This window comes from Oryzias melastigma, linkage group LG20 (assembly GCF_002922805.2).
Source record: "Oryzias melastigma strain HK-1 linkage group LG20, ASM292280v2, whole genome shotgun sequence".
NCBI lineage: Eukaryota > Metazoa > Chordata > Actinopteri > Beloniformes > Adrianichthyidae > Oryzias > Oryzias melastigma.
In genome coordinates this window covers 18,280,837-18,296,704 of record NC_050531.1, presented here as the reverse complement: position 1 = coordinate 18,296,704, position 15,868 = coordinate 18,280,837, and the positions used below count along the sequence as shown (strand labels likewise).

The 15,868-nt window shown below is 44.2% G+C and overlaps 1 protein-coding gene across 6 annotated transcripts in view; it reads right to left on the bottom strand.

Annotated features, from left to right (window-relative positions):
• nrp1a (neuropilin 1a) overlaps window positions 1-15,331 on the bottom strand; it is a 77,568-nt gene extending 62,237 nt beyond the window's left edge. For 2 of the 6 annotated variants that reach the window (XM_024280327.2, XM_024280328.2), the window contains exons 1-2: window positions 13,078-13,933; window positions 12,112-12,286 (exon numbers count right to left, since the gene is read on the bottom strand). In XM_024280327.2, coding sequence (XP_024136095.1) covers window positions 12,112-12,286; window positions 13,078-13,180 — 278 coding nt within the window. In that variant the 5' untranslated portion in view covers window positions 13,181-13,933. Of the gene's footprint in view, window positions 1-12,111; window positions 12,287-13,077; window positions 13,935-14,277 lie in introns of those variants that run through there. The other 4 variants (XM_024280329.2, XM_024280330.2, XM_024280326.2 and 1 more) reach the window with 3 other exon arrangements.
• Window positions 15,332-15,868: the final 537 nt, after the last annotated feature.

Sequence of the window (15,868 nt, the reverse complement as noted above, 5' to 3'; positions counted from 1 at the left end):
TTTTCCGCCTTGATGGTCCAGCTGCACTCCTCCGTCAGGCTCTCCTGCTCTCACGTCACTGCCGTTTTCCAAAGCATATTTAACAATTATCATTAGCTCTGATGGATTTAGCACACTTACATCCATTAGCTTTCCTAATTATGCTGCAGAGAGATTTGCTGTCGCCAGCAATCAAATTAATGATTTTGCCTGTTTAGACTATTACATTGCACCCCATTCCTGCACAATAATCCTCTATTTTTACCTTCATTGACAAGATGAGATGTTTTTTGGGGGTGTTTTCTGCTTCCTGAAGACTCAAGAATGGTTTAGGAGACAGAAGAAAGTAGAGGTGACCACAAAGGCTGGGCACGCCCACCTCGCTCTGACAGTAACTGACCCCTGAGGATGCTGAGCCAGCTGACTGTCCAAGTGAAGCGTTTTCCGTTCCAATGAAGGATGGAACAAAACACAACTGCAACCCATCCTTCTAGGATTCTCTTCTTTCCATTCCAAAAACGTGGATCATGGTGCATAATTCACAAAAAAGTTTAAACAAGTTTATCTGTCTTTCTTAAATAAAATATTTCTTATTTATAATGAAACATATCCATTTGTTCCTAATTAAAGGTATCGGGTTGAAAAAAACTTGTTGAGCTTATCAAGGAGTTGATTATTGCAAAAAAAAAAAAAGCATATTTAGGCACATAACATTGTTTTTTTTTAAAGTATAAAACTAGGACATATAAAACCAGGATATATAAACTAGGACATACAATACTAAGACATAAAAAACAGGACATATAAGACCAGGGCGTACAAAACCAGGCAGAAGAAAACCAGGATGTACAAAACCAGGGCATACAAAACCAGGAAATATAAAACTAGAATGCAAAACCAGGACTTATAAAACCAGGCTATACCGGGACAAACCAGGACATACAAAACCAGGCAATAAAAAAATAGGATGTATAAAACCAAGATGTACATAACCAGAACGTAAAAACACAGGCAGTAGAAAACCAAGATGCATAATACCATGACATATAAAACCAGGAAGTACAAAACCAGGACTTATAGAATAAAGACGTACAAAACCAGGCAATAGAAAACTAGGACGTATAAAACCAGGGTGTATGAAATCAAGACGTACCAAACCAGGAAGCACAAAACCAGGAAGAATAAAACTAGGATGTATAAAACCAGGATGTCCATAACCAGGACACAAAAAAAAGGCAGTAGAAAACCAAGATATATAAAACCAGGACATACAAAGCCAGGAAGTACAAAACTTGGATTTAGAAAACCAGGACATACAAAACCAGGAAGTAGAACAATGGGATGTAAAAAACCAGGATGCATAAAACCAGGACGTACAAACCTAGGAAGTAGAAAACTAGGATGTAAAATCCAGGACATATAAGACATACAAAACAAGGAAGTAAAAAACAAGGATGTATTAAAAACTAGGACATATAAAACTAGGAAGTACAAAACCAAGAAGTATAAAACTAGGATACAAAGCTAGGACGTTTAAAACCAGGATATACCAGTACAAAACTAAGACATATATAACCAGTACTATAAAACCAGGATGTACCAGGACAAAACTAGGACGTATAAAACCAAGATGAACAAAACTAGAAAGTACAAAATCAGGAAGTAGAAAAACAGGAAGTACAGAACTTAAAGTATGAAAGCAAAATGGATGACAAAAAAAACAATAGAAATGTACAAAAAAAAAGAAAATAGAAATAGGAAACATGGGAACTATTATTAAAAGGAAAAGTCTCCTAATTCTCCTAATTTGACATTTGATAGAATCAGTGATCACACAAGATAAAGGGTTGGATGATGGTACAAAGGGTCCCACACAGTGGTCAGTAACATCATCTGCCACTAACAAAGTTCAAGAGGAACATAACAAGGTGCCCATAGAGAGTGCTGATGTGGCACAGCTGGGTTCACTCATATACCTATGTGTTCTGACACAATGCAGGTGTAGCGGCTTAGCGGCAGGAAAATTTGCACTCCCCGCTGAGAGGACAGTCGCCCCGAAGTGAATTATCATAAAGGGTTCCGATGAACAGCGCCAAAAAAGTGATGGACAAATCTTTTTGCTTGTTTCAGGAAAACGTGCAGCAAAGGGAATTTATTGCTAAGTCACTTTTTCTGCCGATCCAAGAATCTCATATTGATGTTCTTATTGACTCTATATAGCAACATTGCTCCAATATTGCTCACCATTTTTTGTTGCACCAGTTATGTTATGTTGTGGGTGTGTGGGGCTAGCATGATAGAGTGTAAACAGAGAGCTCTCAGCAACAGGGAGGGAAAAAGGAGGCGTGGTTGCTCCACACTAACAGTCACAACCACAACTCGAATGTAGCTTTAGCGGGAACAGCGCTCCCTGTCGAGAAGTGAGGCGTCCCAATCTGAGAAACCAGGAGAGGAAGGGACAGCTGAGGTCAGGCTGAGGTGACATGTTTGGGTGCCGGTCGAACCTGTCCTGCCGCTCCACAATGGGCAGGAAGAGCATTGTGGGTGCAGGAGGGGGAGGGGGCACGAAAAGGAAACTGCTGAAGGAGATAGAGAAGGAATGAACTTCTTGGTTGATGATAAAGCGAGCGGAGGAACGGTGACAAAAGAGAAACGTTGTGCAAATAGCCGATAGAAGTCATAGGCAAACAGATGGAGGCAGTGAAAGGATCAGTGGCACAAAGCCCGGCTTCTCACAGAGATTGTTAAGAAAAGGCCACCAAATGACAAGGGAGCTAAAGGGGAGCGTCGAGGATAAGTGCTCTGGGAATTATTTAATTAAACGGCAGTGACCTCCTGCAAGTCGGAGGTAGACAGCGAGGGTCAGGGCGCCGGCTGGCCCGTGTGTGCCATGACCCGGTCATCCGGCCAATAAAAATGGAGCCTCGGGTCAAACCATTCCCCATCCTGCAAACTTAAGTCCACAACTGGCGATGAAAAAGCTTGAATCAGTCGATCCTTTTTGATCTGTAGTTTCCAAAGAGATGTTTCTTTCCAGTCTGGAAAGCTGGAACGAGCCACGTGCCAAACGCCGCATCTCCTTTGCACTGCCAGCCACAGAGCCGGAGTTCTTGGCATTACAGAGGTGATTTAGTTGCTGATGGTTGGCCAGCAGCTGCCAGCATTTTGAAGGGCAAAGTGACACTTCCACTTACTGCTCTGACAGTTAAACCTCCCTGTCATTTTGGAGTGGGAAGTGGAAAGTGTCACTTATCCTCGTGCAAGCAGGGGTCATCCTGCACAAGCTGGGCAGGCGACAGAGGAGCAGGCTGCTAATCATACTTTCAGCACTTACCCCACTGAGATAATGCTGAAAAAAAGTGCTTTTAGTTTGAATTTACGTCAACTCCTTCACAATCGGTGCTATCTAATACAAGAAACAAGAAAGGAAAAAAGTAACGTTTGCAGGAGAAAGACCACGGCAATTTAGTCAGGAGAGATCAAGCTAGGCGCAAACAAAGCATGGGATTGTGAGTGGCTCTAACTCAATCATAGAGCAGTGGGGTACCGCCCCATCAATCACTGTCTGCTTGCCGCCATGGTCGGATCACGCAGGGCTGAGTGGTCGAGAGACGCCATCGAAGCAGAGGCCCGCTGAGCGCCAACGTGACCGAAAATGACCCCGGAGATCCAGAGCAGAGCTGGTTCCTACTTCCCTCTTACCCTCCGCAAACAAACTTTGCTTCCCCTCAAATCCCCTTTGGGGAACAGTCTGATTTGATGAGTGGGGAGCCCTCCGGACGCCCCTGATTCCACTCCTCCTCCTCCCACCTGCTGCCCCTCTAAGCATTGAGACATTAGGACAACAAACAAGCTGTGTATGACTGCAGCCACATCAATCAACATCACAGGCCCCATTCAGGGTTAGAACATGGAATAAAACACGTCTGACAAGCACAAGCACGCCGGATTAAAGCACTAGATCTCCATCAATTCAGTAGGAAAAAAAAAACTCTTCTCCCCCTTTTCTGATGAACAAACAACACATTTTGAGGTACTTTTTGTTAGATTTTTTTTTTCAATTTTGTTCTGCCACCCACATATAATTAGTGAAAAATACTCTTTAAGACTACGGTCATATATCGTAAAATGCCACCCCAAGATGACCTAAATGGAAGCTTTTTTTTTGGCAAATTCTGAAGGTGGACGGTGTAATCGGTGGGTGGCAGTAGCTTAATTCTTTATGTAGCTTAATACTTTACTTTGCTAAATACCTCATGTAGCTTAATATCTTACATATCCCAATACCTTACATAGCTAAATACCTCACATAGCTTAATAATTTACATAGCTAAATACCAGGCATTTAAAGGCCACACACCACAATCTTTATGGTGCATCAAATGTTCAACGTTTATGTTTTCTGATAACTTACGTAGCTTAATACTGGCTATTTGATGTTAAATGTCAAGTGTAGCTTAATACGTTACTTAGCTTAATACTGGCATTTGACAACTGTTCAAGGATGCAACTTTAGCACGTTTTTTGAGCGGCTGTCAAAGGCCAGGTCTATACGTAGCTTATTACTTTACGTAGCTAAATGCATATTCTAGAACGCACGTTTAGCTTTGTCTTGAAAGTGAATGCTGGATGTGCACCTAGCTGCCTAGTGCCTGTATAATCATACCTATACTTTATAGGTTAAATCAATTTTTGGATTTGGTGAAAAGTAAACACACAAACTGGTGGCTCTCCTTTGAAAACAAATCTTCAAATCTTACAGTGTCTCTTCAAAGTTTCTTTTTCCTCTGATAAAAGGAAAAGATCACACGGCTGCCCTTCCATATAAGGAAGCTTGGCCAGTTTTGAAGCTGGATAATAAAATAAAATAAAAAAGATCAGCCAGAAAAAGGCTCAGAGGCAAAAGGCAACACAAGTTGCTCCCTCCACCTGGAGATGAAAAGCCAAACAGGAAGACGTGTGAGACTGTGAAGCTTTTGTGCTGGCACAGATCCCCAGCAGAGGCATGGCTTATTTATGAGCAGGAGCCTCTTCTCCCCCTCCTCGATTCCTCCCTTTTCCCACTCCTCTCTGCTGTGAGCAGAACTTGCGCCCCGCTGCGAGGCGGAGTGGCTCGCCTCCCGGTTTCGGTCAGGTTGTGCATGAATCAAAGCGGTGACAGAGCAGCGGGGAGGATGGCAGATGCCGCGGTCGGAAGGCTTTTCAATCAGGCTGCCCTTCCAAGCCACGGCCAAGGTGAAACACCTCGCAGACAGATGAAAAAACCAAGGACCCTCAACCTCAAGGTCCCTCACACCCACATAAGAAGGAAGAAGAGACTTATTTTAATCCCGCTCGTTAGGCAGAGAGTAACCCCTCCAAGAGATGAAGGGTGAGGCTTTCCGCTGCCCTCTGCCTAATTAACAAGGTGAACACTTCAGACGCATCAACGCCGCCGCTTTCCTTTCTCTGCAACAGAAATGCAACATGCCGGGTGATTTTTCCACGCTGACATAATAAGGTTGGCCATAATTGCCATGAAGTGCAAACAAATTCAAAGCAGATTGCTCTTTGAGATGCTGCTGACAAGCTTTTCTGTTTTTTGTGTGTGTGTCCGAGGGCTTCAATGTAATTTGAAGTCTAATTTGATTTTCCAACGCTTAGGAACTGTGGGAGTTCAGCAGAAGAACGCCAGGTGCACCCGGCCTCTGCTGTCCGTGATGAAGATGATTGCTTAAAAGCTGGATTTCAGAGGGAGGACGCCGCTGTGACGTGAACCTTTAAAATGATAGAACGCAGCAGCAGCATAAAAAATAAGAAGGCATTTCCTGCAACAGTTAGTGTCCACTGAAAATCCACTTCAGTTGGTAGATGTGAAAACTGACAGATCACTTGTCCGAATCAAACAAGTGAATTCTGGTCCACTCGAGGACTTAAAGACCCACTCTGATCATCTTTTGATCCATTTTCAAAGCATTTCCAGTAGTCTTTGAATTATATTTATACATTTATAACCTGAATTAAAAAAATGTTTTGTTTTTGTTCATGAAATCGCATACAGCTGGTTCTTGAACGCACCTTACGCGGCCGGTGTGAACGCACCATAGGTTTCAAACTAGTGCTGTCTACTTGATTGAGAGAGCTGGTAAATGTTGCAGCTTCATTTTGGTTCAGTTTGCTGCTGTTTCAGTGACCAACCGAAGTGGCCCAGTCTGCCTGGAAAAACATGCAGTTTCAACAGCTGCTCACTTGGTGGCAGCATTGCTTGAAACAAAACAAAAAAAAAGAAAAGAAAAGAAAACAGGCTAGCCTTCTGACTTTTGTTTTAATCCTTTAACCCCAGAATTTGGATGATATGGAGCAGATGAACCATCCATACCTGCCCAATTTTACTCATGGTCACTAGAGCCTATCCAGCTGCTGTCGGGCAAAGGCGGGCTACACCTTGGACAGTTCACCAGTCCATTGCAGGGCAACACAAAGACACACGAACTCACGATCACACCAAAAGGATTATTAAGAATCACCAAATTACCTGTTAAGCCAACACATTCTCATCCCCAACTCGTCACACATTGACGCTTGGTTAAGGCCCCTCCGCATCACTTTTTGAGGTTTTGTGTGTCCCCAACTCATCATTTTTCAACCCTAACCAGATACCAGACCAGATGTGGTACCAGACGCTGTACCGGACGCAAACCGGACTCTGTACCAGACATGAACCAGTACCGGATTAAGGTTAGGGTACCGGTACTGAACACGTCCCAATAACACGCATCCAGTACCGCATCCGGTACCACGTCCCGAGGGTTGTGCACCCTTGATTTTACCAACAGCCAGCTCGTCAAAAAACGACGAGTTTGGGAAACCCAAGACGTCAAAAAGTGACGTGGAAGAGTCCTTAACCAAACGTTAACGTGACGACCTGGGGATGAGAATATGTTGGTTAATCACATTTCTGGACCATAAGAAGTGGCTGAAGTACCTGGAGAAAAGCCTCATGTGCACAGGGGAGAACATACAAACTGCCATACAGCCTCCTCCAATAAACCGCTGTTGGAAATTTATGTTCAGTCTCTTTAGGCCTAATGTGACCAGTCCTTTCCTTGTCAAGCACCAACAGCACATGAACAAAGCTGGCTTTTCCTCTCATAGTAGGTTTACAGAAATGTGGGGCTCCCTGCTCCTCTGCCGTTTATCATGCAGCTTCTGCATGAGATTAGATTAGAAATGGAACAAGAGTGGATCTCTGCCCCCAGAGCCTCTTTGTCTCCTTCTTCTTCTTCTTATTGTTGGTGAGCTGGTGGGATTCCACATGACATGAAGGAGCTCCAACTTCACACTGAGGAAATGCAGAAATGCACCGTGCTCAGGGAGCCGCGCACCGACACCAGCGGTGGCGCTGGCCTTCACAGCAGGACGGGCAGCCCCACAGCGGCAAGCCGAGCAGGGAAAGGAGGCTGAGGCTGAGTTTCCCAGCTTCCAGTTTCAGCATCAGATTACATTCATTTAGGAGATGATACCAGCTCATCCACCGAAAACCGACATGGGGGGGCATCTCACCCGAGGATGCTTTGAAACTTGAGAGTTTAAAGATCAAACCCCCCTCTAAAGTGATGCCCCGCTCTGCTTCTGGTAGATTCTTGGAGACTTTTCTTTGAAAGCTAACTTTCTCCTTCTAATAGCATTCCTAGAATAGCTCCGCTTCCCAGCACCACCCTGCCGCGCATCTACCTCTGACCTCCCCTCCACCCGCTGCCACATGAGAACGACGTCCAGACAGATAGGAAGGCCGAGTCTCTCCAACACAAACAGAGCGGATCTGACTGACTGACTGACTGCGAGGAATCTCAGCCCAACTCTTTGGTTTGGTCAGCAAATCCGATGCTATCAATGATTCATACTGTTGTCGGGAGTGCTTGGGTCTGAACAGAGCTGGCTGTCAGCAGGAGTAGAGGGGGCGGAGACAGAAACATCCACGAGAGGGAAAGTTTTCTCCAACATTTTCAATTAGACAAAAGGCTCTTCATTGTTCCGGCGTGCAATCTACTCGCTTGGATTCAGATCATTGTTTGTGTCTTCATCTAGCAGTTACAGAAGCCAGAAAAACTTGATACTCCTTATCGAGTGTTTTCTCAGTTCGCCAATTTTCTGAGCAAATTGACTCCAAATATTTGTCTGGATGCGGGTTTGACTCTTTTCTTCCGACCTCATTAGCCAGAAGAGGCGGCTCTGTGAAAGTCCACAGCGGTGCGTGAAAGGTAAACATGCTCTGCATTCAGGATTGCCGGGCTGGCTCCTTATCTCGCAGCGATTGAGTGTTTTCCTCCTCCCGCTCTCAGGATACAGGCCCCCGCACTTCCCCAAACAAAACCTGACAAGTGAGGCGCACACGTGCAACAACACGGCGGCCGCCATGCACCGCTCACCGACGACTGTTTTTCTTTTTACCAGCTCCACTTTGAGTGCTCCTTGTTTGCTTTGCTGATAAGAGCCATGTTGGGGAACATGGGGTGCATGTGTGTTCCATTTGCCCGCTAATTAGATTGCAAGGGAGTGCACTGAAGCATGCACTGCAGCCCCCACCACCACCTCCGCCCACGCTGCCAGTCCATCAGATAAGGGAGCCATTCTGACTCTCGTCAGTTTCCATTATGTATGGGCTGAGGTGGTGAGCGGGGTTTTGACAGCCAGCCCACGCCCAACAAGTACCTGACTGCCTGCTGCTCAGCCAGGGGAGCGTCGCCGGGCTCCGTCTCAGGACGCCGGAACGTCACAACGCATCACCAGGCGGAGCCAAAGTCCCGTGAAAAACGTCCATTAACACCATTAAAAATGAAACGGCACCCCAGTTAAAAATAGGATTCTGGATGAAAACCTCTGTGTGGCCCCCATGAGTCACAGCCTGCAGAATCTTCAGTGTCCAAGTAAAGTCAAAGAATGATGTTTTTTGACGTACCAATGAAAAAATAAGGATTTTAAGACAAACTCTGATGTCAGTCGTTTTGTTGGTGTGTTTAACATCTTCTTGTTACATTCTCTCACAAAGGAGGACATATATAAAGAAAATTTAGCCTAAAATTGCATTTTGAGAACCATTTTTCTGCACTATAGGCTTCACTGAACAATAAGGTGAAATTTGCGAGACAAAAGACCAACAATAAGTCCAGAAGTCTGTCAGACTTTATAAACTATGTTCACAGTAACACTAAGAGTTGTTTGTAGCATACTACATGTTAGCAATGTAAGAAATGTTAGCCATGTTAGCATATTTACAACACCTGTAACTCCTAACCTTGTTTGCAACACGTAAAAAACATGATTCGGCTAAAACAAACATTACTGTGATGATGCTAACTCCTAACCTTGTTAGTAACGTAGCAAAAACACAGTCTGACATCGCTACATGTTAGCCATGTTAGCATATTCACAAAAACTCCCAACCTTGTTAGCAACACCAATAAATAGACTGATATTGCTAAAACAAACATTACTGCGACTATGCTAACTCTTAGCCTTGTTAGTAACATGTAACAAAAAACACAGTCCGACAGCGCTAGACGCTAGCCGTGTTAGCGTATTCACTATAACTCCCAACTATAACTCCCCACATGGGCGGGTCACAAGCTCCCTGCTCCACTCCATTCTGATGCATCCACTTGTAGACAACTAGACCCATGCAGGTCTTTGTTGTCCTCGCTCAAGCTAGCATCTAGCTCAAATCATACAGCTGGATAGCTCAAAAATTGCTCGCCATTTTTGTTGCACCATAAACGTTAGGTTGGGGTTGTGAGGGGCTGTAAGCTAGAGGCAGAGAGGCAAAACAAAGGAATGGTGGGATATCAGTGTAGGCTTACTTCTGCGCCAACAGTCCCGCCCACAACTCGGGTGAATTTTGGAAGAGTGCAATAAATAGAGAGCTTTCAGCAATGGGGAGGGGAAGAGGGGCGGGATTTGCTCAGTACAAACCACAGGTAAGAAGTGAATTTCTAAAGAACTGCTCCCGCTCTTCAGAAGCTATGTCCTACAAAACAACACAGATGTTTTTTTTTTTTTTATATTGGCAAAAAATGGCAGATTCATCTATATTTAATCAATAAAACACTATTAGAAACGCTTTAAAAATGGATCGAAAGATGATGGAAGTGGGATTTTAACAGCTGTAATAAAGTAATGAGATAATCCCATCATTTTCTTTTTTTTTTTTTTAATTTGGTGTAATTTTTTAAGGTTTTTTGCCTTTTAAAATACTTTCAGGTGTTTTATGTTGGCCCGTCACTTTAGCCCTTCCCCTTTGAGCTCTTACCTTTGCATCTTTTGGTCTTAAAAATTCATCTCCAGACATGAACCAGTGCAGTGAACCAACTGACTGTTTGATTTAGCTGCAATAAACAGTCTGTCTTCAGTCCCTCAAATCCACCGTAAGCTCCCAAACCCCTAATGTGCAGTGAGTTCTGAAGAAGCTGGACAAGTGGAGGACAAAAGATGGAGTGGCATGCCTAAAAGAATGTGTAAACACTTGACTTAGGTGCCGATTTTAAGCTTCAATGATCCACAGGTGAGAGATAAGTGGCTTAGGGAACAAAAGCAGTGAAAACACAGGCACACGGAGAAAATGGAAGCTGGGCCAGAAAGCAGCTAAAACAGCTTCAGGAAGATCAGGACCAGGTTTATTTTTGAGCCTAATAGATTTTTTTAGTTCTTGTTGGGACATGAAAAACAGCCATGACAGCATTTCTAATGCATAATGGGATGTCTTTCATGAGCAGGCTATGACAAATGAATCACTGAGCTATCTAACATCATCGCTTCATGGACAAAATGAGCATTTTTGAAACCAAACTGTCCAAAAAAAAAAAAAAAACTCAGTAGAAGGAAACTTCAGCTTCAAATGATGGCAAAAGGTTATGATGACATATTTGTCAATTAAATAAAACCTTAAGGATAAATCGATCAGCCTGTGAGTTCCCTGCTTGCGCTTTCCACGATCCTGCACCGGCTAAACTCTGTGCTGTGAGCGCTTAAGCACAGGAAATTCAGTCCTTACTAACTAGATTAGCACAAGCATTGTTATCCTGCTCCTTCCTCCCTCCTGACAGAGCATCTTGAACAGTTTAATAGTCCCTCTGGTGCTGAAACTGAAGCTGTAAGAAGTGTCACACAGCATCCAGGAGGGTCCAGTCTGCCTGAGACCTCTGACAGCAGCATCCAAAAGGTCAAAGTGGGATTAAAAGTAAAACTTAAATACATGAGGTCCATTCAATGTCTACAATAGAAGCACGGGGGTCTTGATTCCCCTTTTTTTTCTTAAGGGGTGGATCAGAGATACAGTAACAGGATCCAGTGCAACTCTCCTGAGCCCTGCAGCGTAAACAAACAGCAGAGACAGAGCAGGGCGCGCGCAGAAGCCACACACAGACGGTGCGGGGAAGGAGGCGCTCTGCCCGGGCAGGCACAGCTCACCTCCAGGGCACGCACGCACACTCACGCAGCCTCATCACATTACTGTCCGTCTCTGGTTTCACCGGCTCAAGCTGTCCCTGCACAAAAGCCTGGCCGCTCAGCCCTTCTGCTGGCGCACGAGTCAAATGTGGAGCTTTTACGCACGGGATGTCAAAGGAAATCTTCACATATTTGACCATGAAAACTGTATTTTCTAATGCAGATTCTTAGGATGTGCCACTATTGCTTAAAGGACATAGATTCAATCCAGAAATTATATTTATTTCACATATTTTTATTTTTAATTTCCACAGAAAGTGTCCTGGCTTAATTTCCTCTGGTGCGCCTTCAGCCCCGCGGGCTGGCTTCCAAAAGTACACAGATTCCAATCAAGAGTCCAAAATCGATGACTTGCTTACTTCACCACCCACAGAAACAGGAATTAAAAGCACATTTCTGAGACTGCGCGTGGAGAGGAAGGGACATTCCTCCGCCAGCATCGGAGAGCGCTCCGACGCTAGATGGCGCGGTTTCACGCGCAATGGGCGTGATATAGGATGAGCTGCATCCACACACACTGACACAAACATGCACGCGCGTGTCCCATCAGCCATAAATACGCAAGATTGAGCTGTTTTAAGTCTTAAACACACATTTTTGAGGTTTTGTGCATTTTTTTAATTCTTGTTGGAGGTTTGCTCTCGCACTTACTTGCATTCCCGATCCTCCAGGTCAAAATGCGGGTTGAAATTGATGAAGATCCGCTGGTGAGGACCAGGCGCGGTGATCACCCAGGTGCACCTCTGGGAGGCGGGGTAACTACTGGGGTAACCGGGCGAGGTGAGGTAGCTGGGGGTGGAGATTTTGATGTTGCCTCCGCATTTATCTGTGGAGTCAAAAAGGCTGAGCTTAGAGCCCTCCTCGTGTTTACAAACAAACATCCACTTTTTTTGGTGCGCAAAATCTTTTTTTTTGCTCAAAAATGTATATTTTTATCCCCAGACTTAGTTCAGGGGTAAATCGTTCCAGACATGCGCACAGCTCTGCCGACTGCTCAGATCGATTTAAACTAATTAACAAACAATGTGGGATTATTTATCAATTCTTAGACATGCAAGTAAGAAAAAAGTAAAAGATGTATATTAGCATTTTCAAATGACCAAAAAAGCACATTTAGGTGTTTGGAATGCGCAAACAAAAAAAATGAACAAGAGGAAAGTGCCAATTTAAGGCTCATCTGTTGCTTTTATTTAAATTCTTTTGATAACCTTATCATTACCTCCTTTTATTTTTTATAATAATCTGTAAGAGTTTTTATGTTTTAAAATCTCAAATATAAGCAAAAACAGAAAAAAGTTAGTTTTTTCCTCAAAAGATAGGGAAAAGTTCATTCTATTTTTTTCAGAAAAACAAACTGAAATTTATCAGAAACTAAAAGACCAATTTAGAATGAAGGGAGCGGCGATAAGGAATTAAGGGAATAATCACTAAGGAACGCTTAGTTGGGACAATACAAAGCTTTCTTCAGGCGGTGTCGGTGCGTGCAGGTAAGCACTGAGTTTGCCCAAAGATCAGCGGAGATCAGAGGGGGCTAATCTTTAAAAAAAATAGTGGGATTAGAGGCTTTCCAGGGTACATAAAAGCGTTATTTGCAAAGATATCAGATGACACGCTTACCTTTTTCCGAAGCCTTGACCACCAGGAGGATTCCCATTAACAGGATAAAAACTAATCCACAATGCATCCTTGTTTTGTCGCCCAGAAAAATAAAATCAAACATCCAAAGAAAAGGACAAAGGAACGAAAAAAAGCATCCGAATTCCTCCAAAAGCTTTTGAAAGTTCAAGTCATCGACATGAAGTGTTGTTTTTTTTAGGAAAAGTTGGAGCTGATCGGAGCCCGAGCTCAGGTGGCTGGCATCCTGTCTCTCAGCTCCTGTCTCCTCTCGTTTGCGCGCGGTGTGCCATATCCTCTCCAAAGATGCGCCAAGGAAATAAAAGAAAAGGGAAAAAAATAAATAAAAAGAGCCTCCACCTTGCTTTCTTACTCCTTTAGTTGATGCCCAGGCGGGCTGCAGTCCTCTGCTGTGGAAGGGGAAAAACAATTAAAAGGAGAAATATATCAGTGGCTGAAATGGAGAATGCGCAACCGCCGTGCGCCCTGGACGCGTTCAACCCCCCAAAAATGTCTGGAAACACCCGTCTGCCAAAGATAAGGCGCGAGGCTGAACCTTCTCCCGGACTCAGAGAGGCTGAAGACTGGATCAGTGAGGGCTGACTCGGGTCTGAAAGGCTGAGAAGACCCGTGCCGTCGTGCGTAAGAGAAGTCTCAGACTGAGGCTCGGCGCGCCAGCGGTGCGTTAAGTGACATTGCTCTCTCGTTCGTTTCTTTCTCTCCTGCCCCCTCCTTCCCTCCCTCCCACTTTCCTTTCTTACTAAAAAAAAAAGGAGGCAGACATGAATGGGAGGTGTAGTGGCACAACTGGACCCCCCCGTTGGAGGTAGTACCCAAACACAAACCGGCGCGTTTCACGAAAATACATCACCTCAATCTTCTTTGTTTAAACAGATTAAATCGTCTCCTTAAGAAATTTTCTTTGGTTTCTGATCATAACATATAACAAAGTGTTGTGTTTAGGGTTTATTTTTGGAAACCCTTTTGCGCAAATTATTTTAAAATGTTTCCAAAGCTCATTTATTTTGAAAAATAAAAACTTATTTTGCACTTTTTAGGCTGTATTGACTGGAAATTTCTGTATTTTGGCTCCAAATTCCACAAAACGCAACAGATTATGTTATTAAATGAAGAATCTCCAAAACTTTTAAATTAATAAACATTTCTGATCGTCATTTTTTTGGAATAAAAATAAACATTCACCTGCGTCTCCAGGACTCGCAGACCCGCAGGCATCCGGCCCTCCTCTCTCCACTCCCCACATGCGTGGATCCACGATCCCACGGATCTCTTGGAATGACAACACGTCCGATCCGGAGCTTTTCAGCACCAATTCAACTTCTTCCCTGTCTCCCCATGCAGACTCTCCCTCCCCAACAACATGGAGCGGTGCGGCGCAGACGCGCAGCCGGGTATACCCGCTCTGTTCTCCGCGCACAGACACGTCTCCTCCCCCGCTGATCCTCCGTCTCTCACTCTGCGCTGTCACATCTGAAATCCGGCCACAGTGAGGGGACGATCCAGAGGGAGGCGCGCAAAAAAGGCGCAATCTATCCAAAATAAAAGTCCTCACATTTAAGTTTCCTCTATTACTGTGTGTGTCCACCTTCTCTCTTTCTCTGTACAACCGCTCCCGATTCCTAGACCGATGCAAATGCGGAGGGGGGGCTTGCTTGAGTCCTTGCCCGTCCCACACGCCCCCTTTTTACGCACGCTCGTGTGCGCGGCGCGTGCGTCTGGCAGTCGATATGCAGATTCCCCTCAGCTGCCTCAGCCTGAAGCTCCCAGGGAAAAACATGAAATGCGCTCCTGACTCATCCCGAATCCGATCCACCTTTTTTTTTTTCTTACTTCCTGCGCTCACAAGCAATCCCCCCGCGGCTCCATATACCTGTATGATAAACGGGATTGCAGCAGGAATACTTCTGGATCTTATTCAAACTGCAGATTGGATCTCCAATTCCCCCGGAGCGCGGAGATAAAGAATATTAAGACGTGCGCAAAGGTCGCCACAGCGCGCCACACGCAGAGGCTCCCTTTGGAATATTGGAGTTTTTTTTTCTGAATGCGCAATTGTGCGTCTGCAGGGGCCCGCAGTTTTATCCTGCTGACGGGTTATGTTGCTACAGACAACACAGATGTCTGTTTGCTTCAGCTTAAATAAAAAAAAGTGACTGCATATGCTATTTTGAGCTAAATCTGTTGACACCGCGGGTATGCGGAGCCACATCAAACAGGAGAAGCCGCACTGCTTTCTGGATTCATCACGAGTTGCACATTGTATGGGAGGGTGGGTGGAGATAAAGTTTTTTTTTAAAATAAAGAAACAGCTTCTTTGCTTCCTTCTAAACCCTTGTTCTGCTGCTTTAATCATGTGAAACATGAAACATGACCTGCTCCAACATTTCTCCTGGACTCCAAAGGGTTAAAATCCGGCGCTTAAACTGCTTGAGCCTCAATTGACTCCAATAAAAGAGACCTCCGGCTGCTGGGCTCTTCCTTCTGACCTGAAGGGGGCAGCAGAGCAGGCAGACTAAATCAGTGCTCCCAATATTAATCACATCATTTTTCAAGAGAAAATATCATTTTTCTCTTTTATATTCTTAGTAGACGTTTAGATAAAAACATGCACTTTATAAAAAATCACTTATAACAAAGGGAAAAAAATACATAAAAGAACATTATTATTGTACAAAATTATTTTTTTAAGAAAGAGAATCAACTGGCTCTACACTACTCCCAGTCCCAATAGATTATTTTTTTTATTATTTAAGTATAATTAAAATAAACAAAA